Source organism: Hyla sarda, chromosome 3 (genome assembly GCF_029499605.1).
Source record: "Hyla sarda isolate aHylSar1 chromosome 3, aHylSar1.hap1, whole genome shotgun sequence".
NCBI lineage: Eukaryota > Metazoa > Chordata > Amphibia > Anura > Hylidae > Hyla > Hyla sarda.
In genome coordinates this window covers 392,029,440-392,044,264 of record NC_079191.1, presented here as the reverse complement: position 1 = coordinate 392,044,264, position 14,825 = coordinate 392,029,440, and the positions used below count along the sequence as shown (strand labels likewise).

Sequence of the window (14,825 nt, the reverse complement as noted above, 5' to 3'; positions counted from 1 at the left end):
AGAGCACCTACTCCATGCTTTTTTAATAATGAACATTAGCCTTAAAGGGCTAAGTCAGTCCCAAAATAAGGGTCACTGTTAGTACAAACAAACAAATCTATATTAAAGAAAGTGTATTTTATTCAAGCCATCATCTAGGGCATATACGAAGTGCCCAAAATGGTGGCTTTATTTAAGAAATATGTATATACCTGAACATGTGTATGTATGTGTGTGTGTGTGTGTGTGTGTATATAGCATCAATGTCTCTTTCCTCCTCATGTCCAGTCCATTGCACTAACTATTCTCTGCACCTTCCTGCTGGAAAGTCAGTAGTTTGTTTTTGAAGTCCCAGACAATCTCTGCAGCCCTAGAGTAATGCGAACAGGAGATGTACCAAAGACTTACATGGAACGTCAAGCAAATAATCCCACCCTTAGGGTTGATAGGGTTAATTTTTATTTGATATATGAGTAAAAAGTTTCTTCAAAATTTCTCCAGCTATTTGGAACTTATGCTGGAACAGACATACATACGTTCAGTTTTATATGTGTGTGTATGTATGTGTAGATAGGGATAGCTATATATGTATGTATATGTGTGTGTGTGTGTGTTACTATCATGGACACAATTAATTTAGTATATTTGAGAAATAAATGATGTCCACAAATTATGTCCAAATATGAACAGATCCAACACAAAATTCCTCCCAAATCGGCAGAGTCAAGAAGGCGCTTGGAACCAGGATGAAATGCAAACTTTTCTTTATTCCCACAATGCAACGCGTTTTGCAGAAGTTCTGCTTCATCTGGCATCATGCCTGATGAAGCGGAACTTCTGCGAAACGCGTTGCATTGTGGGAATAAAGAAAAGTTTGCATTTTATCCTGGTTCCAAGCGCCTTCTTGACTGCTGATTTGGGAGGAATTTTGTGTTTGATCTTTATCTACGAGAGGTGAAGCGGCTGCAGAAACCCTTTATTAATCATACTTCTATCCATGGTTGTAGTTGGACGTAGTACAACTACCTCCGGTAAGCGCAAATTCACACGTTGCGTTACCTGTATACCCTTAGATATCACACAACGGAGCGCATCCTGTTCTGTCTTTTTATTTTAATATAAACAGAGGTATCTTCATGAGACCCCTACACCTAAACTTCTACAACACTTTTTTATCCTAGTATGTGGTAGGATATCTTACGAACATTGATTTATCCCCCGACATGACATATAAAGGGAACATTTAATATGAGTTTTCAGGTGAGGTACAATCGGACTCCAATCACAAAGTAGTGAAATAAACTTTCTTCTTGTGCTTTGATTTCTTGCTTTTCCTTTGTATTCTCTTTCTCATATTTTGAGAGGAAATTTACGTCTTGTATCTTTACAAACATGTACTAACCTTGGCACTTCATATTTCTGCAGATGAGGATGATATTAACAAAGCACTTACTAATGTGGACAGTCCTGATTTTCCTCTTGTATGTGGTGGAGGTGCTGATGAATCCACTAACCTAGACCCAGATCTTCCTGGTAATTCTTATTGCACATCTTACAGTCTTTGGGTTTTTTCCTTTCCTATAGGACTTTCTCCTTGTTTCATTGTACAGACCCAGTATCAATAATTTGGAGTTCTGTTAGGCTGGATTTACTGATCTTTACTTCACATACATTGAGGTCCCTGCCATTGCTTTCTTATAGAGTGGTGTGCCAAAGCAGGGATTTAAATACATTTCTTAGGTTGAACACCACCATGCTTTTACCACTTGTCCTCTGTCATGGTCATGACTTGGGTATATTGTGCATTTCCTTATTTGCTAACATTGGTGTAACAGCCACAATCCTATGCAGATTCTCCACCTGGAATGGACCCTGAGATTCCCCAAAGCAGCTGCTTTGGCTTCTTGGATTGTATGTATGCCCTTGCCTACTATATGTGTTTGCAGATTTCTTTTAAATTACAGCAGTGAGAGGAAAGCAGAGGAGAAAAAAATGACTGCAGATCAGTCTCTCTGCACAACTCCTGCATAACACCAGACAGAAACCTAATAGACCCTATTCAAAGTCAATGGGACACAAGGTGAAGCTTTTTTTATAAGACAAAAAAAAGTAATACAAACATGAATACACAGATACCCAAAACATGATAAACAAAGTAAATTAAATAATCGGGTACAGTACAAGAAAAATAAAAGAGCAGCAGTAAGGCACAATTCCAAGGAGCCCCTGAGACATTCAGTAGAGAGGCACAGAGTGGCGAACATTAGGACAGAATGAAGAAGACATCCAAGGGTTCCATGATCTCTCAAAGTGAGTTGTCCCGCATAGCACTAAGTTTTTCATGAAGTATGATGGAGTTGATCCAGTTGAGAACAGCAGAAAAAGATAGGGCAGGATTCCTCCACTGAGAAGCACAGTGGATGCGAGCCACCAATAATAATTGTAGGGCAAGCAAAAAGGTGCGGTATGGCATTCGAGATGGCTTCTGTCCTAATAGACAAAAAAAGGGTCACAAGGATCAAAGAGACCACCAAAATGTCCAAAATAATGCCACAACCAGGCAACTCCACCATATATTATACATAGAACCAGATGACAAACAACCCCTAAAACATAGAGGAGACACTGAAGAGTATATGGCACAAAGTCTATTAAGAACAAAGTAGGTTCTATGAAGAACTTTCGAAGAGGTCTCCGCTATAGAGACTTGCCAACTACCCTTTCTGATAACCATACAACAATTCTGTCATTGGGGTGTAGAGCGAGAATAAAATGAAAGTTGACCTCCCAGGAAACCCTAAAAGCCGGGGGCAAGTTAAGACTACCTTGTAGAATGGAGAAAACCATTAAACCCTGTGTGGCCAGGAGAATATTGTGTCAGAAATATCCCCATGAGAAGAGACTACAGACTTTAAATAAGAGAACACTTGCTGAGCCCTAAAAGTTATGCTTGGAAGAGTAGCAGTAGAGTTAAAGTGTTCTATATTAGGGAGACGTTTACGCACTAGAAAAGAGTTTTGTAAAGTTATTAGAATTACACCAAACAATAGGAGATGGGTCTAGGCCAGGTTTAGGTGAGGAGCAAAAGACTGAAGAAACCCATTGGTGTTTATTGTACAACGGACCATCAAGCTCTGTTGTTTGTCTCAGGAGTGGACTCTGCGACAGAGCTCCAAACGCAGATGTGAACAAGGCCTTAAAGGCGTACTCCCATTGAAAACTTTTTTTTTAAATCAACTGGTTCCAGAAAGTTACAGATTTGTAAATTACTTCTATTAAAAAAATCTTAATCCTTCCAGTACTTTTTAGGGGCTATATACTACAGAAGAAATGTTTTTCTTTTTGGATTTCTCTTATGTCACGACCACGGTGCTCTCTGCTGACCTCCGCTGTCCATTTTTGGAACGGTCCAGAGCAGGAGAAAATCCCTATAGCAAACATATGCTGCTCTGGATAGTTCCTAAAAAGGACAGCAGAGAGCACTGTGGTCATGACATCAGAGAAATCCAAAAAGAAAAGCATTTCCTCTGTAGTATACAGCCCATAAAATGTATTGGAAGGATTAAGATTTTTTTATAGAAGTAATTTACGAATCTGTTTAACTTTCTGGCACCAGTTGATTTAAAAAACATTTTTTTTCCACGGGAGTACCCCTTTAATGTTTGGGTTTTATTTTTTTATTTTTTTCAATACAGTGAAGCTACAAATTGTTTTATGCTGCACAATCTGAGAGCAGCATATAATAGAGAGATAAATGTTGAGATCTATGACACATATGCTGGAGCAAGATTTCTTAAAGGGGTATTCCAGGATTTTTTTTTTATTTGACTATGCTACAGGGGCTGTAAAGTTAGTGTAGTTCATAATATATTGTCTGTACCTGTGTGTGCCGGTTTTCTCACAATTCTTATGTGACTTTCACCCCAATATTTATTTTTACCAGCATACAAAATTACTGTTGTCTCAGATTTTTCCCAGGTTGCAATGCGGTCGAGACCTGACTCACTAGTCAGCTGATGACAGTGAGCCTATCTGCTTCAATGGATGGAGCGATCGCTTGGTGGGAGAGGGATCAATCTGCAACTAATGCAACAGCTATAGGCACCCTGATTGAAAACCACAGGTCTTTTGTTTAAGTGGGAGGGAGGAAAATGGAATTGTGGGATTTGTAGTAAAAAAAAGTAAAGTCTAACAGGAAATACAAGTTCACAAAAAGCTAGCCACAGTGTTATGGTAATCTCATGACATAGCCATTTAGCCCCAAGACAAGCACAGATCCTTCATAAGCATGTCCATTACTGTCTGCCAGGTACGTACTAAAATCACCTTATGGTGGATAACCCCTTTAAGAACAGAGTAAATCCTGAGAAGACTTCTAGAAGAGACAGTTGGAGTCCTTCTTACCTCACCCAGACAGGATGACTAAATCTTCTCTGTGCACACTTATACAGGGAAAACTGTCAATCATCCTGTGTGGGCAGGGTAAGAAGGTTCACTGTCTCTCCTAGGAGTCCTCTCAGGATTTACTCTATATTTGTACTCCTACTCCAAATGAGTCCTGTAGTGGTCTCCAACCTGTGGCCCTCCAGCTGTTGCAAAACTACAACTTCCAGCATGCCCGGACAGCGGTTGGCTGTCCAGGCATGCTGGAAGTTGTAGTTTTGCAACAGCTGGAGGTATACAGTTTGGAGATCACTGCTAGACCCTTGTCCCCTTTATAGCCCTCACTTTGTTCTGTTTTACAGTCACAACAGAATAGTTAAATGTATAAACATCCTATATTTTCGAACCACTAAGTCTATGCCTATGAGATCCTATAAGATGCAGGGCAAACCAGGTCACAGGTACAGTACTTTCTCCATCAGTTCAGAAATTTATTGGAAGCCTCCACCGGGATTAGGACACCGACAACTATGCGACGAAAAGCACAGGAGACACAAGTGAATATTTACTGTGCTGGAGGATGTGTTACATGGTCAATAGGATTAGAATATTTTTTAATGGTAAATTCCCTTTAAATTGTGAGTTTGCGTTGGCGTGCTTTCGTTTGTTACAGTTGCATGGTCGCTGTTTTGTCTGTTGTTTTGTTGAGGTTTCTTATCACAGGACTTCAGAAGCGGAGACTTTCTGCCTCTGGAGCATATCCCCGGCGGAATGGCAGAGCGTTGGCAGTCCTTCGCTCATAAACACCCAAACTTTGCATTTCTTGCTGGAAACACAGAAGGTTTCTGTAATGGAATATATTGTGTTTTTTATTTCTGTGTGTACATTTGTACCTTTGTATGATAGTGTCTGTGATCGGTGTTATCTATTTACAGGTTTCAACTATGACTAGCATGGAATGCAGTGATATTCTGGCAGTTATAAAAGGAGAGATTATTATATCTATTATCATCAGAGCCAGGCACTGTAGCTAAATAATTAATAAAGCTTTGTTCACACTATGGTTTTATTATACATAAAATGTATAGACGTGATACATTGCCATAGATTTTGATGGGATGAATTGATGTTAAAAATTAGCAATTTTTCAAAGTACACTTTCATATTTTATATATGTTTTATATGCAAGGTTCCTTATTGATTATCTTTTGGGGTCCCAAGAATCTTATTAAAATTTTTCACATATAGGGGAAATTTTCCACTGTGCACCTTGCTGCAAATCCATGGTGAATCTGCAGCAAATACTGTATGTGTTAGGAACTACGAAATTTCTGAGCGGAATCCTGCTTATGAATTTGGGTTGTAAATTCAGCCACCTAAGGGTAAAATGCAAGTGAATGGGTTTCCATTGACACTGCAAAATTTTCTGGAAGGAATTCAAAAATTAAAATCTAAAAATTCTGTCAGAACATTAAACTTGCTCAATGTACTGTCGGAATCCTCGAGGCAGCAATGTCAGTCGGCTCACGTTTTTTTTTTACCAGATGCGGATCCTGTAGTGTGAACACGGCCTTACATGTGTTTTAGGCTATGGCAGTCATAGGCAACCTTCTGCACTGAAGATGTTTTGGACTACATCTCCCATGATTCTCTTACAGCCAACATGCTTCCAAAGCATCATGACAGATGTAGTCCAAAACATCTGCAATGCCGAAGGTTGCCTAGGCCTGAGCTATGGATTGCAGCATTTCTACTTTGAAAGTGGTGAAATTTGCAACCCAGTCCACAATCCGTAATGTAAAATCCATGGTATATTAATATTTATGTGCTAAAAATTTCATGGTATGTGGAGGAGATTTTTAAAAACTATTTCTCTGCTCCTCCACAGATCCTACTGTTTAAATAAAGTTTTTTTTTCTTTGTTAATCATATTTTGTAAGAATTTTTGGTGTTTTTTTTTTTATTTTATTTCCCATGTTTCTATCTATCTATATATCTATCTATCTATATATATAGATATATATATATATATATATATATATATATATATATATATATATATATATGGAAATAATTCTGAAATCTTGCAGTTTAAATTTTGGCCAATAGGCCTAAAACTAAGGCCTTGTTCACAACACGAATTGTGCCTCTGAGGCACGAATACGTTGGTAAAATGTCAATGACATGCCGTTGTGTCCGTGCTCAGATTTATTTTAATGGCCTGAGTGTAGTCAGCTAGTGACTATATTCAGGTCATTTTCCCAACCTATCCACAGGAATTTTTTTGGACTGAAAATTGCAGAAAGTCACATTTCTTAGTCAGAGCCAAAGCTTTCATATGCTTGGAAAATGACTAGTAGACTACGATCGGCCCATTGAAATAAACGGTGCCTGTCCAAGTATGGACACTTCAGCATGTCATTTTGACATTTCCCATTGTGATGCGAACCTAGCCTAAGCTAAGACTTCCTTTTTTTGTCTGCGATGCAAAAAGTAGCACCAGTATATAGATAAGACAATAGCAAAAGCTCAGGGTCCCCCTCCCTTTGGAATGATCTTTGCAAAGGTCACAGAGAATGCCCAGTAATGTTTCCAATTAATGTAGATAAGAGAAGTCCTGTCTTATGTTGCCTATGTCCACCAGTTCTGCTGTAAAGCATCTCTCTAAACGCTGGTAAAAACAGCTCAGCCAAGATGGCAGACCCCATAATTATACACACAAAAATTTACTGTATATACTCGAGTATAAGCCGAGTTTTTCAGCACGGTTTTTCGTGCTGAAAACGCCCCCCTCGGCTTATACTCGAGTGAACTCTCCGCCTGTCAATCCCTTCTCAGTGATCTTCCCTCCAGAGGTTGCAAAACTACAACTCCCAGCATGCCCGGACAGCCATCGGCTGTCCGCGCATGCTGGGAACTGTAGTTTTGAAACCTCTGGAGGTCCGCAGGTTGAAGACCACTGCGGCCTTCGTCATCATCCAGACCCCCCCCTTTAGTTTTCTACTCACCTCCCCTCGGTGGGAAGGAAGGGTGAGCTGGTCCGGGCCATCTATGCTGCAGGGACCGTCCGGTGGGGAGGGTTAGTCGTTCCGGGCTGTCCATTTTTACCCTGGGGGGGCCTCTTCTCCGCGCTCCGGGCCTGGCCCAGACTAGTGACGTTGCATGCTGGGAGTTGTAGTTTTGAAACCTCTGGAATGACGTGGCATGCCCCGGACTAGTTACTTTGCCTTGACGATGCCGCACAGGGACGTTCATGCGCAGCCTCCCTGTGCATGAACGTCCTTGTGAGTCGTCAAGGCAATGTCACTAGTCCGGGGCAGGCCCGGAGCATGGAGAAGAGGGCCCCCCCGGTGAAAATGGACAGCCCGGAACGACTAAGCTCACGCTTCCTTCCCACAGAGGGGAGGTGAGTAGAAAACTAAAGGTGGGGGGGTCTGGATGATGACAAAGGCCGCAGTGGTCTTCAACCCGCGAACCTCCAGAGATTTCAAAACTACAACTCCCAGCATGCCCAGACAGCCGACGGCTGACGGGATTGACAGGCGGTGATGATGATGGGGGGGGATGATAAAGGGGGTCTGGATGATGACGGGGGTCTGGATGAGGACATGGGGGGGATGATGTATTCCCCCCTAGGCTTATAGTCGAGTCAATACCTTTTCCTGGGTTTTTAGGGTGAAATTAGGGGCCTCGGCTTATATTCGGGTCGGCTTATACGCGAGTATATACGGTAATAAAAAAGTATAATCAGAAATTAGGAACTTGCTAGGGAAAAAAAAGAACATGTATCTGGTTCAAATCTGTAAACAAAAAATCCACCCTCACATTTTTGTAAATATTTTCTTCTATTTTTTCATGGGACAACGCTTATACAATTACCCTCTGCAACAATGTAAAGTAGTTAGTGCACAGTCTGTATAACAGTGTTTAAATTATGTCCCCTTCTAAATAACTCAGCACACAGACATTTATGTCCAAACCTTGGCAACAAAAGTGAATACACCCCTAAGTGGAAATGTCCAAATTCGGGCCCAAAGTGTCAATATATTGTGTGGACACCATTATTTTTCAGCACTTGCTAAAGGGGTATTCCACTAGAAAATATATATATTTTTTAAATCAACTGGTGCCAGAAAGTTAAACAGATTTGTAAATTACTTCTATTAAAAAAAATCTTAATCCTTCCAATAGTGATGTATGATCCACAGGAAGTTCTTTTCTTTTTTAATTTCCTTTCTGTCTGACCACAGTGCTCTCTGCTGACACCTCTGTCCATTTTCGGAACTGTCCAGAGTAGGAGCAAATCCCCATAGAAAACCTATCCTACTCTGGACAGTTCCTGACATGGACAGAGGTGTCAGCAGAGAGCACTGTGGTCAGGCAAAAAGGAAATTCAAAAAGAAAATAGCTGCTGTATGATCCACAGGAAGTTAAGTACTAGAAGGATTAAGATTTTTTTAATAGAAGTAATTTACAAATCTGTTGAACTTTTTGGCATCAGTTGATCTGAATTTTTTTTTCCCAGTGAATTACCCCTTTAAGTCTCTTGACATGAAGTTCACCAGAGCTTCACAGGTTGTTCTTCACAGGAGTCCTCTTCTACTCCTCCATGATGACATCATGGCGAGGCCTGTTTTGAGTAGGACCTGTCCTGTGAAACTACTGTTCTTGCCCACTGTGATGCAGTTCAGTTTTGGGATTTTGGCAATCTTCTAGGCCGTCTTTATTTAGCACAACTATTCTTTTTTTCTGCTTCTCAGAGTTCTTTGCCATGAGGTGCCATGTTGAACATCCAGTGACCAGTATTAGAGAGTGTGAGAATGATAACACCAAATATAAGACCTGTAGAAACAAAACACCAGCGCTTCCACAGCAGTCCGTGGGTTATATATGATGCCCAGAGGGGCTGCTATCAGTATATGTATATGGTTCCCTGGTAACCGTATAAATAAGGAGACAAATGATAGGTGAAAAATACCTAGCGCTCCCTGGGACTTTGAACAGTACTATTGAAATATATATTGGAGACTATATATGTGTTGATGATGAAAAAACATATTTGCCTAAAGGCATAGTATCACATTCTTGAAGTGTAAGTGCCTATATGCATATATGTTTTTTCGTCATCAACACATATATAGTCTCATATATATACTTCAATAGCTCTGTTCGAAGTCCCAGGGAGCACTATGTATTTTTCACATATCAAATTTAAGGCCTCTTTGTCCTATTCACACTTGAGACCTTGTAACATTAAAAAGTCACATTGGCGAGGTAAAATAGCTTATTGGGCCTAATATTTGCATAAACACTTAGGGGTATACTCACATTTGTTGCCAAGGTTTAGACATTATTGGCTGTGTGTTGAGTAATTTTGAAGGGACAAAACATTAAACAGTGTTATACAGGCTGTGCACTCACTACTTTACATTATAGCAGAGGGTAATTTCTTCCGTATTGTCATGGGTGGACCCACTTATGTGACATTCCTATATATATATATATATATATATATATAGTGGGGCAAAAAAGTATTTAGTCAGCCACCAATTGTGCAAGTTCTCCCACTTAAAAAGATGAGAGAGGCCTGTAATTTTCATCATAGGTATACCTCAACTATGAGAGACATAATGGGAAACAAAAAATAAGTATTAGGTCAATAACAAAAGTTCATCTCAATACTTTGTTATATACCCTTTCTTGGCATTGACAGAGGTCAAACATTTTCTGTAAGTCTTTACAAGGTTTTCACACACGGTTACTGGTATATTGGCCCATTCCTCCATGCAGATCTCCTCTAGAGCAGTCGCACTCCCTCCAAAGGTTTTCTATGGGGGTTGAGATCTGGAAACTAGCTCGGCCACTCCAGGACCATGAAATGCTTCTTACGAAGCCACTCGCCCGGATGGTGTGTTTGGGACCATTGTCATGCTGAAAGACCCAACCACGTTCCATCTTCAATGCCCTTGCTGATGGAAGGAGGTTTTTACTCAAAATCTCACGATGCATGGCCCCATTCATTCTTTCCTTTACACGGATCAGTCATCCTGGTCCCTTTTCTGAAAAACATCCCCAAAGCATGATGTTTCCACCCCCATGCTTCACAGTAGTTATGGTGTTCTTTGGATGCAACTCAGCATTCTTTCTCCTCCAAACACGATAAATTGAGTTTTTACCAAAAAGTTCTGCTTTGGTTTCATCTGACCATACGTCATTCTCCCAATCCACTTCTGGATCATCCAAATGCTCTCAAGCAAACTTCAGACAGGCCCAGACATGTACTGGCTTAAGCAGAGGGACACGTCTGGCACTGCATGATTTGAGTCCCTGGCGGTGTAGTGTGTTACTGATGGTAGCCTTTGTTACTTTGATCCCAGCTCTCTGCAGGTCCTTCACTAGCCCCCCGTGTGGTTCTGGGATTTTTGCTCACCGTTCTTGTGGTCATTTTGACACCACGGGGTGAGATCTTGCAAGGAGCCCCACATCGAGGGAGATTATCAGTGGTCTTGTATGTCTTCAGTTTTCTAATAATTGCTCCCACAGTTGATTTCTTCACACCAAGCTACTTGCCTATTGCAGGTTCAGTCTTCCCAGCCTGGTTCAGGTGTACAATTTTGTTTCTGGTGGCCTTCGACAGCTCTTTGGTCTTGACCATAGTGGAGTTTGGAGTGTGACTGTTTGAGGTGGTGGACAGGTGTCTTTTATACTAATAACAAGTTCAAATAGGTGTCATTATTACAGGTAACGAGTGGAGGACAGAGGAGTCTCTTTAAAGAAGTTGTTACAGGTCTGTGAGAGACAGAAATCTTGCTTGTTTGTAGGTGACCAAATACTTATTTTACCGAGGAATTTACAAATTCGTTAGAAATCCTACAATGGGATTTCCTGTATTCTTTCCTCCCATTATGTCTCTCATAGTTGAGGTATTACTATGATGAAAGTTACAGGCCTCTCATCTTTTAAAGTGGGAGAACTTGCACAATTGATGGCTGACTAAATACTCTTTTGCCCCACTGTGTGTGTGTGTGTGTGTGTGTGTATATGTATATATATATATATATATATATATATATATATATATATATATAAATATAAACCACACGTGAGTCCATTAGTCAGTGATTGCTCAGATATATACTTGCACCATGCTTGAGGTGAAATCACAGCCTGCACTCTTCATTAGGGAGGTGCATACTTGGATGAAAAGGAATGACCCCCCGTACCTGCCGGCCTCTTGCAGACCCAGCCATTTGTGTTTCTAAGGTGGTCATTTGGATTGACAGGTTTGAGCACAGGAATAATTGTAGTCATCTCTAATGACAAAAATAGAAAGCAGTTTGTTGCGGTTCTTATGAAAATTTGATCTGTGTTGATGGATGAAATACACAAGTCTTTTGAAGTGTTTTCCAGGAAACGGAGTTAAACTTTTTAGAATGAGGTTTATCCTTGACTGGATTAGTGACCTTGTCACATTGTGAACCCTCTACCTCTTCAGCACATCCAGGGCAGTTCAGTTTGCAGCTGTTATTGACAGCTTTATTAACATCTAAATAGGGCGCTTGTACCCTAAACACTGGAGACCACATTTTGTTCCTTAATTTTGACATTTCTTTTTTTTAAATGTTTAATATTATTATTTCACAGAAGAGACTAGAGATGGAGTTGCATACCTAACATTTCTCTTAAAAGAAAAAAAATTTAAATAATAAATAAATAATAAAATTAATAATACATTTTCATTATCATCCTCTTTAAAACATTTTACTAAGCTACTTTTTTAGGACAAAGATTAGTAACGTCAAATATGACTGTTATTTTAATTGAATCGGTCAACACCCAACTGTCCCAGAGTTCTAAAAACAGCACATCTCTATTTATACAGGAATTAAAGAAAAAAACATAGGTTGATTTGCCATTCTGAAGAATATTAAAGGGGTATTCCAGGCAAAACCTTTTTTTATATATATCCACTGGCTCCGGAAAGTTAAACAGATTTGTAAATTACTTCTATTAAAAAATCTTAATACTTCCAATAGTTATTAGCTTCTGAAGTTTTCTGTCTAACTGCTCAATGATGATGTCACGTCCGGGACGTGAGTTTTCAGAGAGCAGTTAGACAGAAAACAACAACTCAACTTCAGAAGCTAATAACTATTGGAAGGATTAAGATTTTTTAATAGAAGTAATTTACAAATCTGTTTAACTTTCCGGAGCCAGTTGATATATAAAAAAAAGTTTTGGCCTGGAATACCCCTTTAAATTATAAACAACCCTTGTACATGTTGTATTGGCATTTGTGTTAGTTTTCACCAAATATTTCCAGAAACAAAAATGATCTAGATTCAATTTTTAACAACCCGACAGAAGAAGAACACTACATATTTATTTGCTGCTAATTTGATGTTTTTTTTTTTCTTTAGAACTAATTCTTGGCAGACATTTTCTGTATTGCTTCTAGCAGTTTCCATTGTTTGTTAGCAGTCTTGAGGTGGCCATACACCCAGGATAGAGCTTTTGGACAAATGTTTTCTCAGCTGATCACTATCTCTTCCAATCCTAGCCCCACCAATTTTAACTCAAAATTGAAATGGTGAACACAGCCTAATCTTTTAACAGTCAGTGCCAAAATTCCTTACAGTATAGTATTGTATTATCAACAGTCCTGATTTTGACTGTACAATCCCATGAACTACAATGGGTGTGGTCTGTGTCATCTCCACCCAAAGAGTGAACAGAGTTCCCATGCACCTCAGGGGTGGGAATTAAATACCCATATTGTGTTTTGTAAGATATTGCTAATGATTATAATATTCCCTTTTATATATATATATATATATATATATATATATATATATATATAATTTTGTTTAATCGGAATACACTACTTGGTTAACTTTCTACCTCCAGAAACTAGTGTCTATAACCACTTTTACAGAGTTCACCATGACCACCTCCTCTGGCAGAGAATTCCACAGTCTCACTGCTCTTACAGTAAAGAACCCTGTCTGTGCTGGTGTAGAAACCTTCTTTCCTCTAGACGTAGAAAATGCCCCCTTTTTATAGATACAGTTCTGTGTACAAATAGATCTCTGTACTGCCCCCTGATATATTAAAGGGGTATTCTGGCTTTATACATCTTATCCCCTGTCCAAAGGATAGGGGATAAGATATCTGATTGCAGGGGTCCCGCCGCTGGGACTTGACTTCCGCGATCTCTGTGCTGGGCGCTGCCTCTGCGATGTGACACCACCCACCACACCACCCCCTTGTTATGTCATGCCACACCCCTTAATTCATGTATATGGGAGGAGGCGTGAAGTCCATCATGCCCCTTCCCATAGACATGAATGGAGGGGGCGTGGCCATGACTTCACGTCTCGGAGGCAGCGCCTGGCACAGAATGACTGGGGCTGCACCGAGATTGCGGGGGGTCCCAGCGGCGGCACCCCTGCGATAAGACATCTTATCCCCTATCCTTAGGATAGGGAATAAGATGTATAAGGCCGGAATACCCCTTTAATGCATAGTTATTAGGTCACCCCTTATTTTATTTTTTCTAAATTAAATAACCCTTTTTCTGATATTTCTGGTTACTGTAGTCCTCCCATCCCCCGTATTACTCTGGTTGGCCAACATTGAACCCTCTCCAGCTCCACTTGGGGCCCAGTGTACAAGAAAGATATAGTGGACCTGGAGAGGGTTCAAAGACCCAACCAGATTCCCTGTGTGGTCTGACTAGTCATTTGTACAGTGGTGAAACAATTTCTTCAACGCAGAAGTAAAGTCAACCACTAATGTCCACCAGATCTTACTGTAATGTGGCCTTTTCTATTCGTAATAGTCTTGTCATCAATAAAACTCCCCATATCCATGCAGTAAATGTTGGACAGGTGCGCCCCCCCCCCCCCCCACCTTACAGTATTTTTCATAGTCTGATCTCTTATAACATAATGTAAGCCCCTAAAGCAATTAAAACCTATTTAGTGACAGTTCTCAGAAAGAAATCTGATATTTTTCCAGATCAAATACGTCTCGTGTACTTTATGCGACGGAGAAAAACACACTGCTAAGAGTCAGCGAACTAATGTACTCGCATACCAAAGTGCCTATGTGCGTGTATCTACACGAGAGGCAATGTTTTAATTAACAAAGAGGTGAAAAAGTTCAGTCTCGCCTGGTGCGGAACATACAAAGTACCATTCAGGTATTGACACTAAGCCAAGAACAGGCTAATGTGTGAGGTTCTCTCTAGTGAAAGAAATACATAGCGGGGCCTGTATGAGCCTGTACACGTCGACTTCAATGTACATCTCAATTTGAGATTCTCCTGTTACCTTGTTGGATATTTTTTCTTTTTTTTTTTTTTTTTTCCTCTTCGCCCCCCTTTGTTGCTATAACACGACAGCCTAACAGGTTGCAAGATGACATATTGCTGAATAATCGCCAAGTCTCAATCTCTCTCT

At 40.1% G+C, this 14,825-nt stretch overlaps 1 protein-coding gene across 8 annotated transcripts in view; it reads left to right on the top strand.

Moving 5' to 3' along the window:
* EHBP1 (EH domain binding protein 1) overlaps positions 1–14,825 on the top strand; it is a 430,856-nt gene that overhangs the window by 322,815 nt on the left and 93,216 nt on the right. For 5 of the 8 annotated variants that reach the window (XM_056568010.1, XM_056568005.1, XM_056568004.1 and 2 more), the window contains one exon: positions 1,405–1,512. The exons of the other annotated variants lie outside the window; for them this stretch is intronic. In XM_056568010.1, the coding sequence (XP_056423985.1) occupies positions 1,405–1,512 (108 nt within the window). The remainder of the gene's footprint in view (positions 1–1,404; positions 1,513–14,825) is intronic. 8 annotated transcript variants of the gene reach the window in all.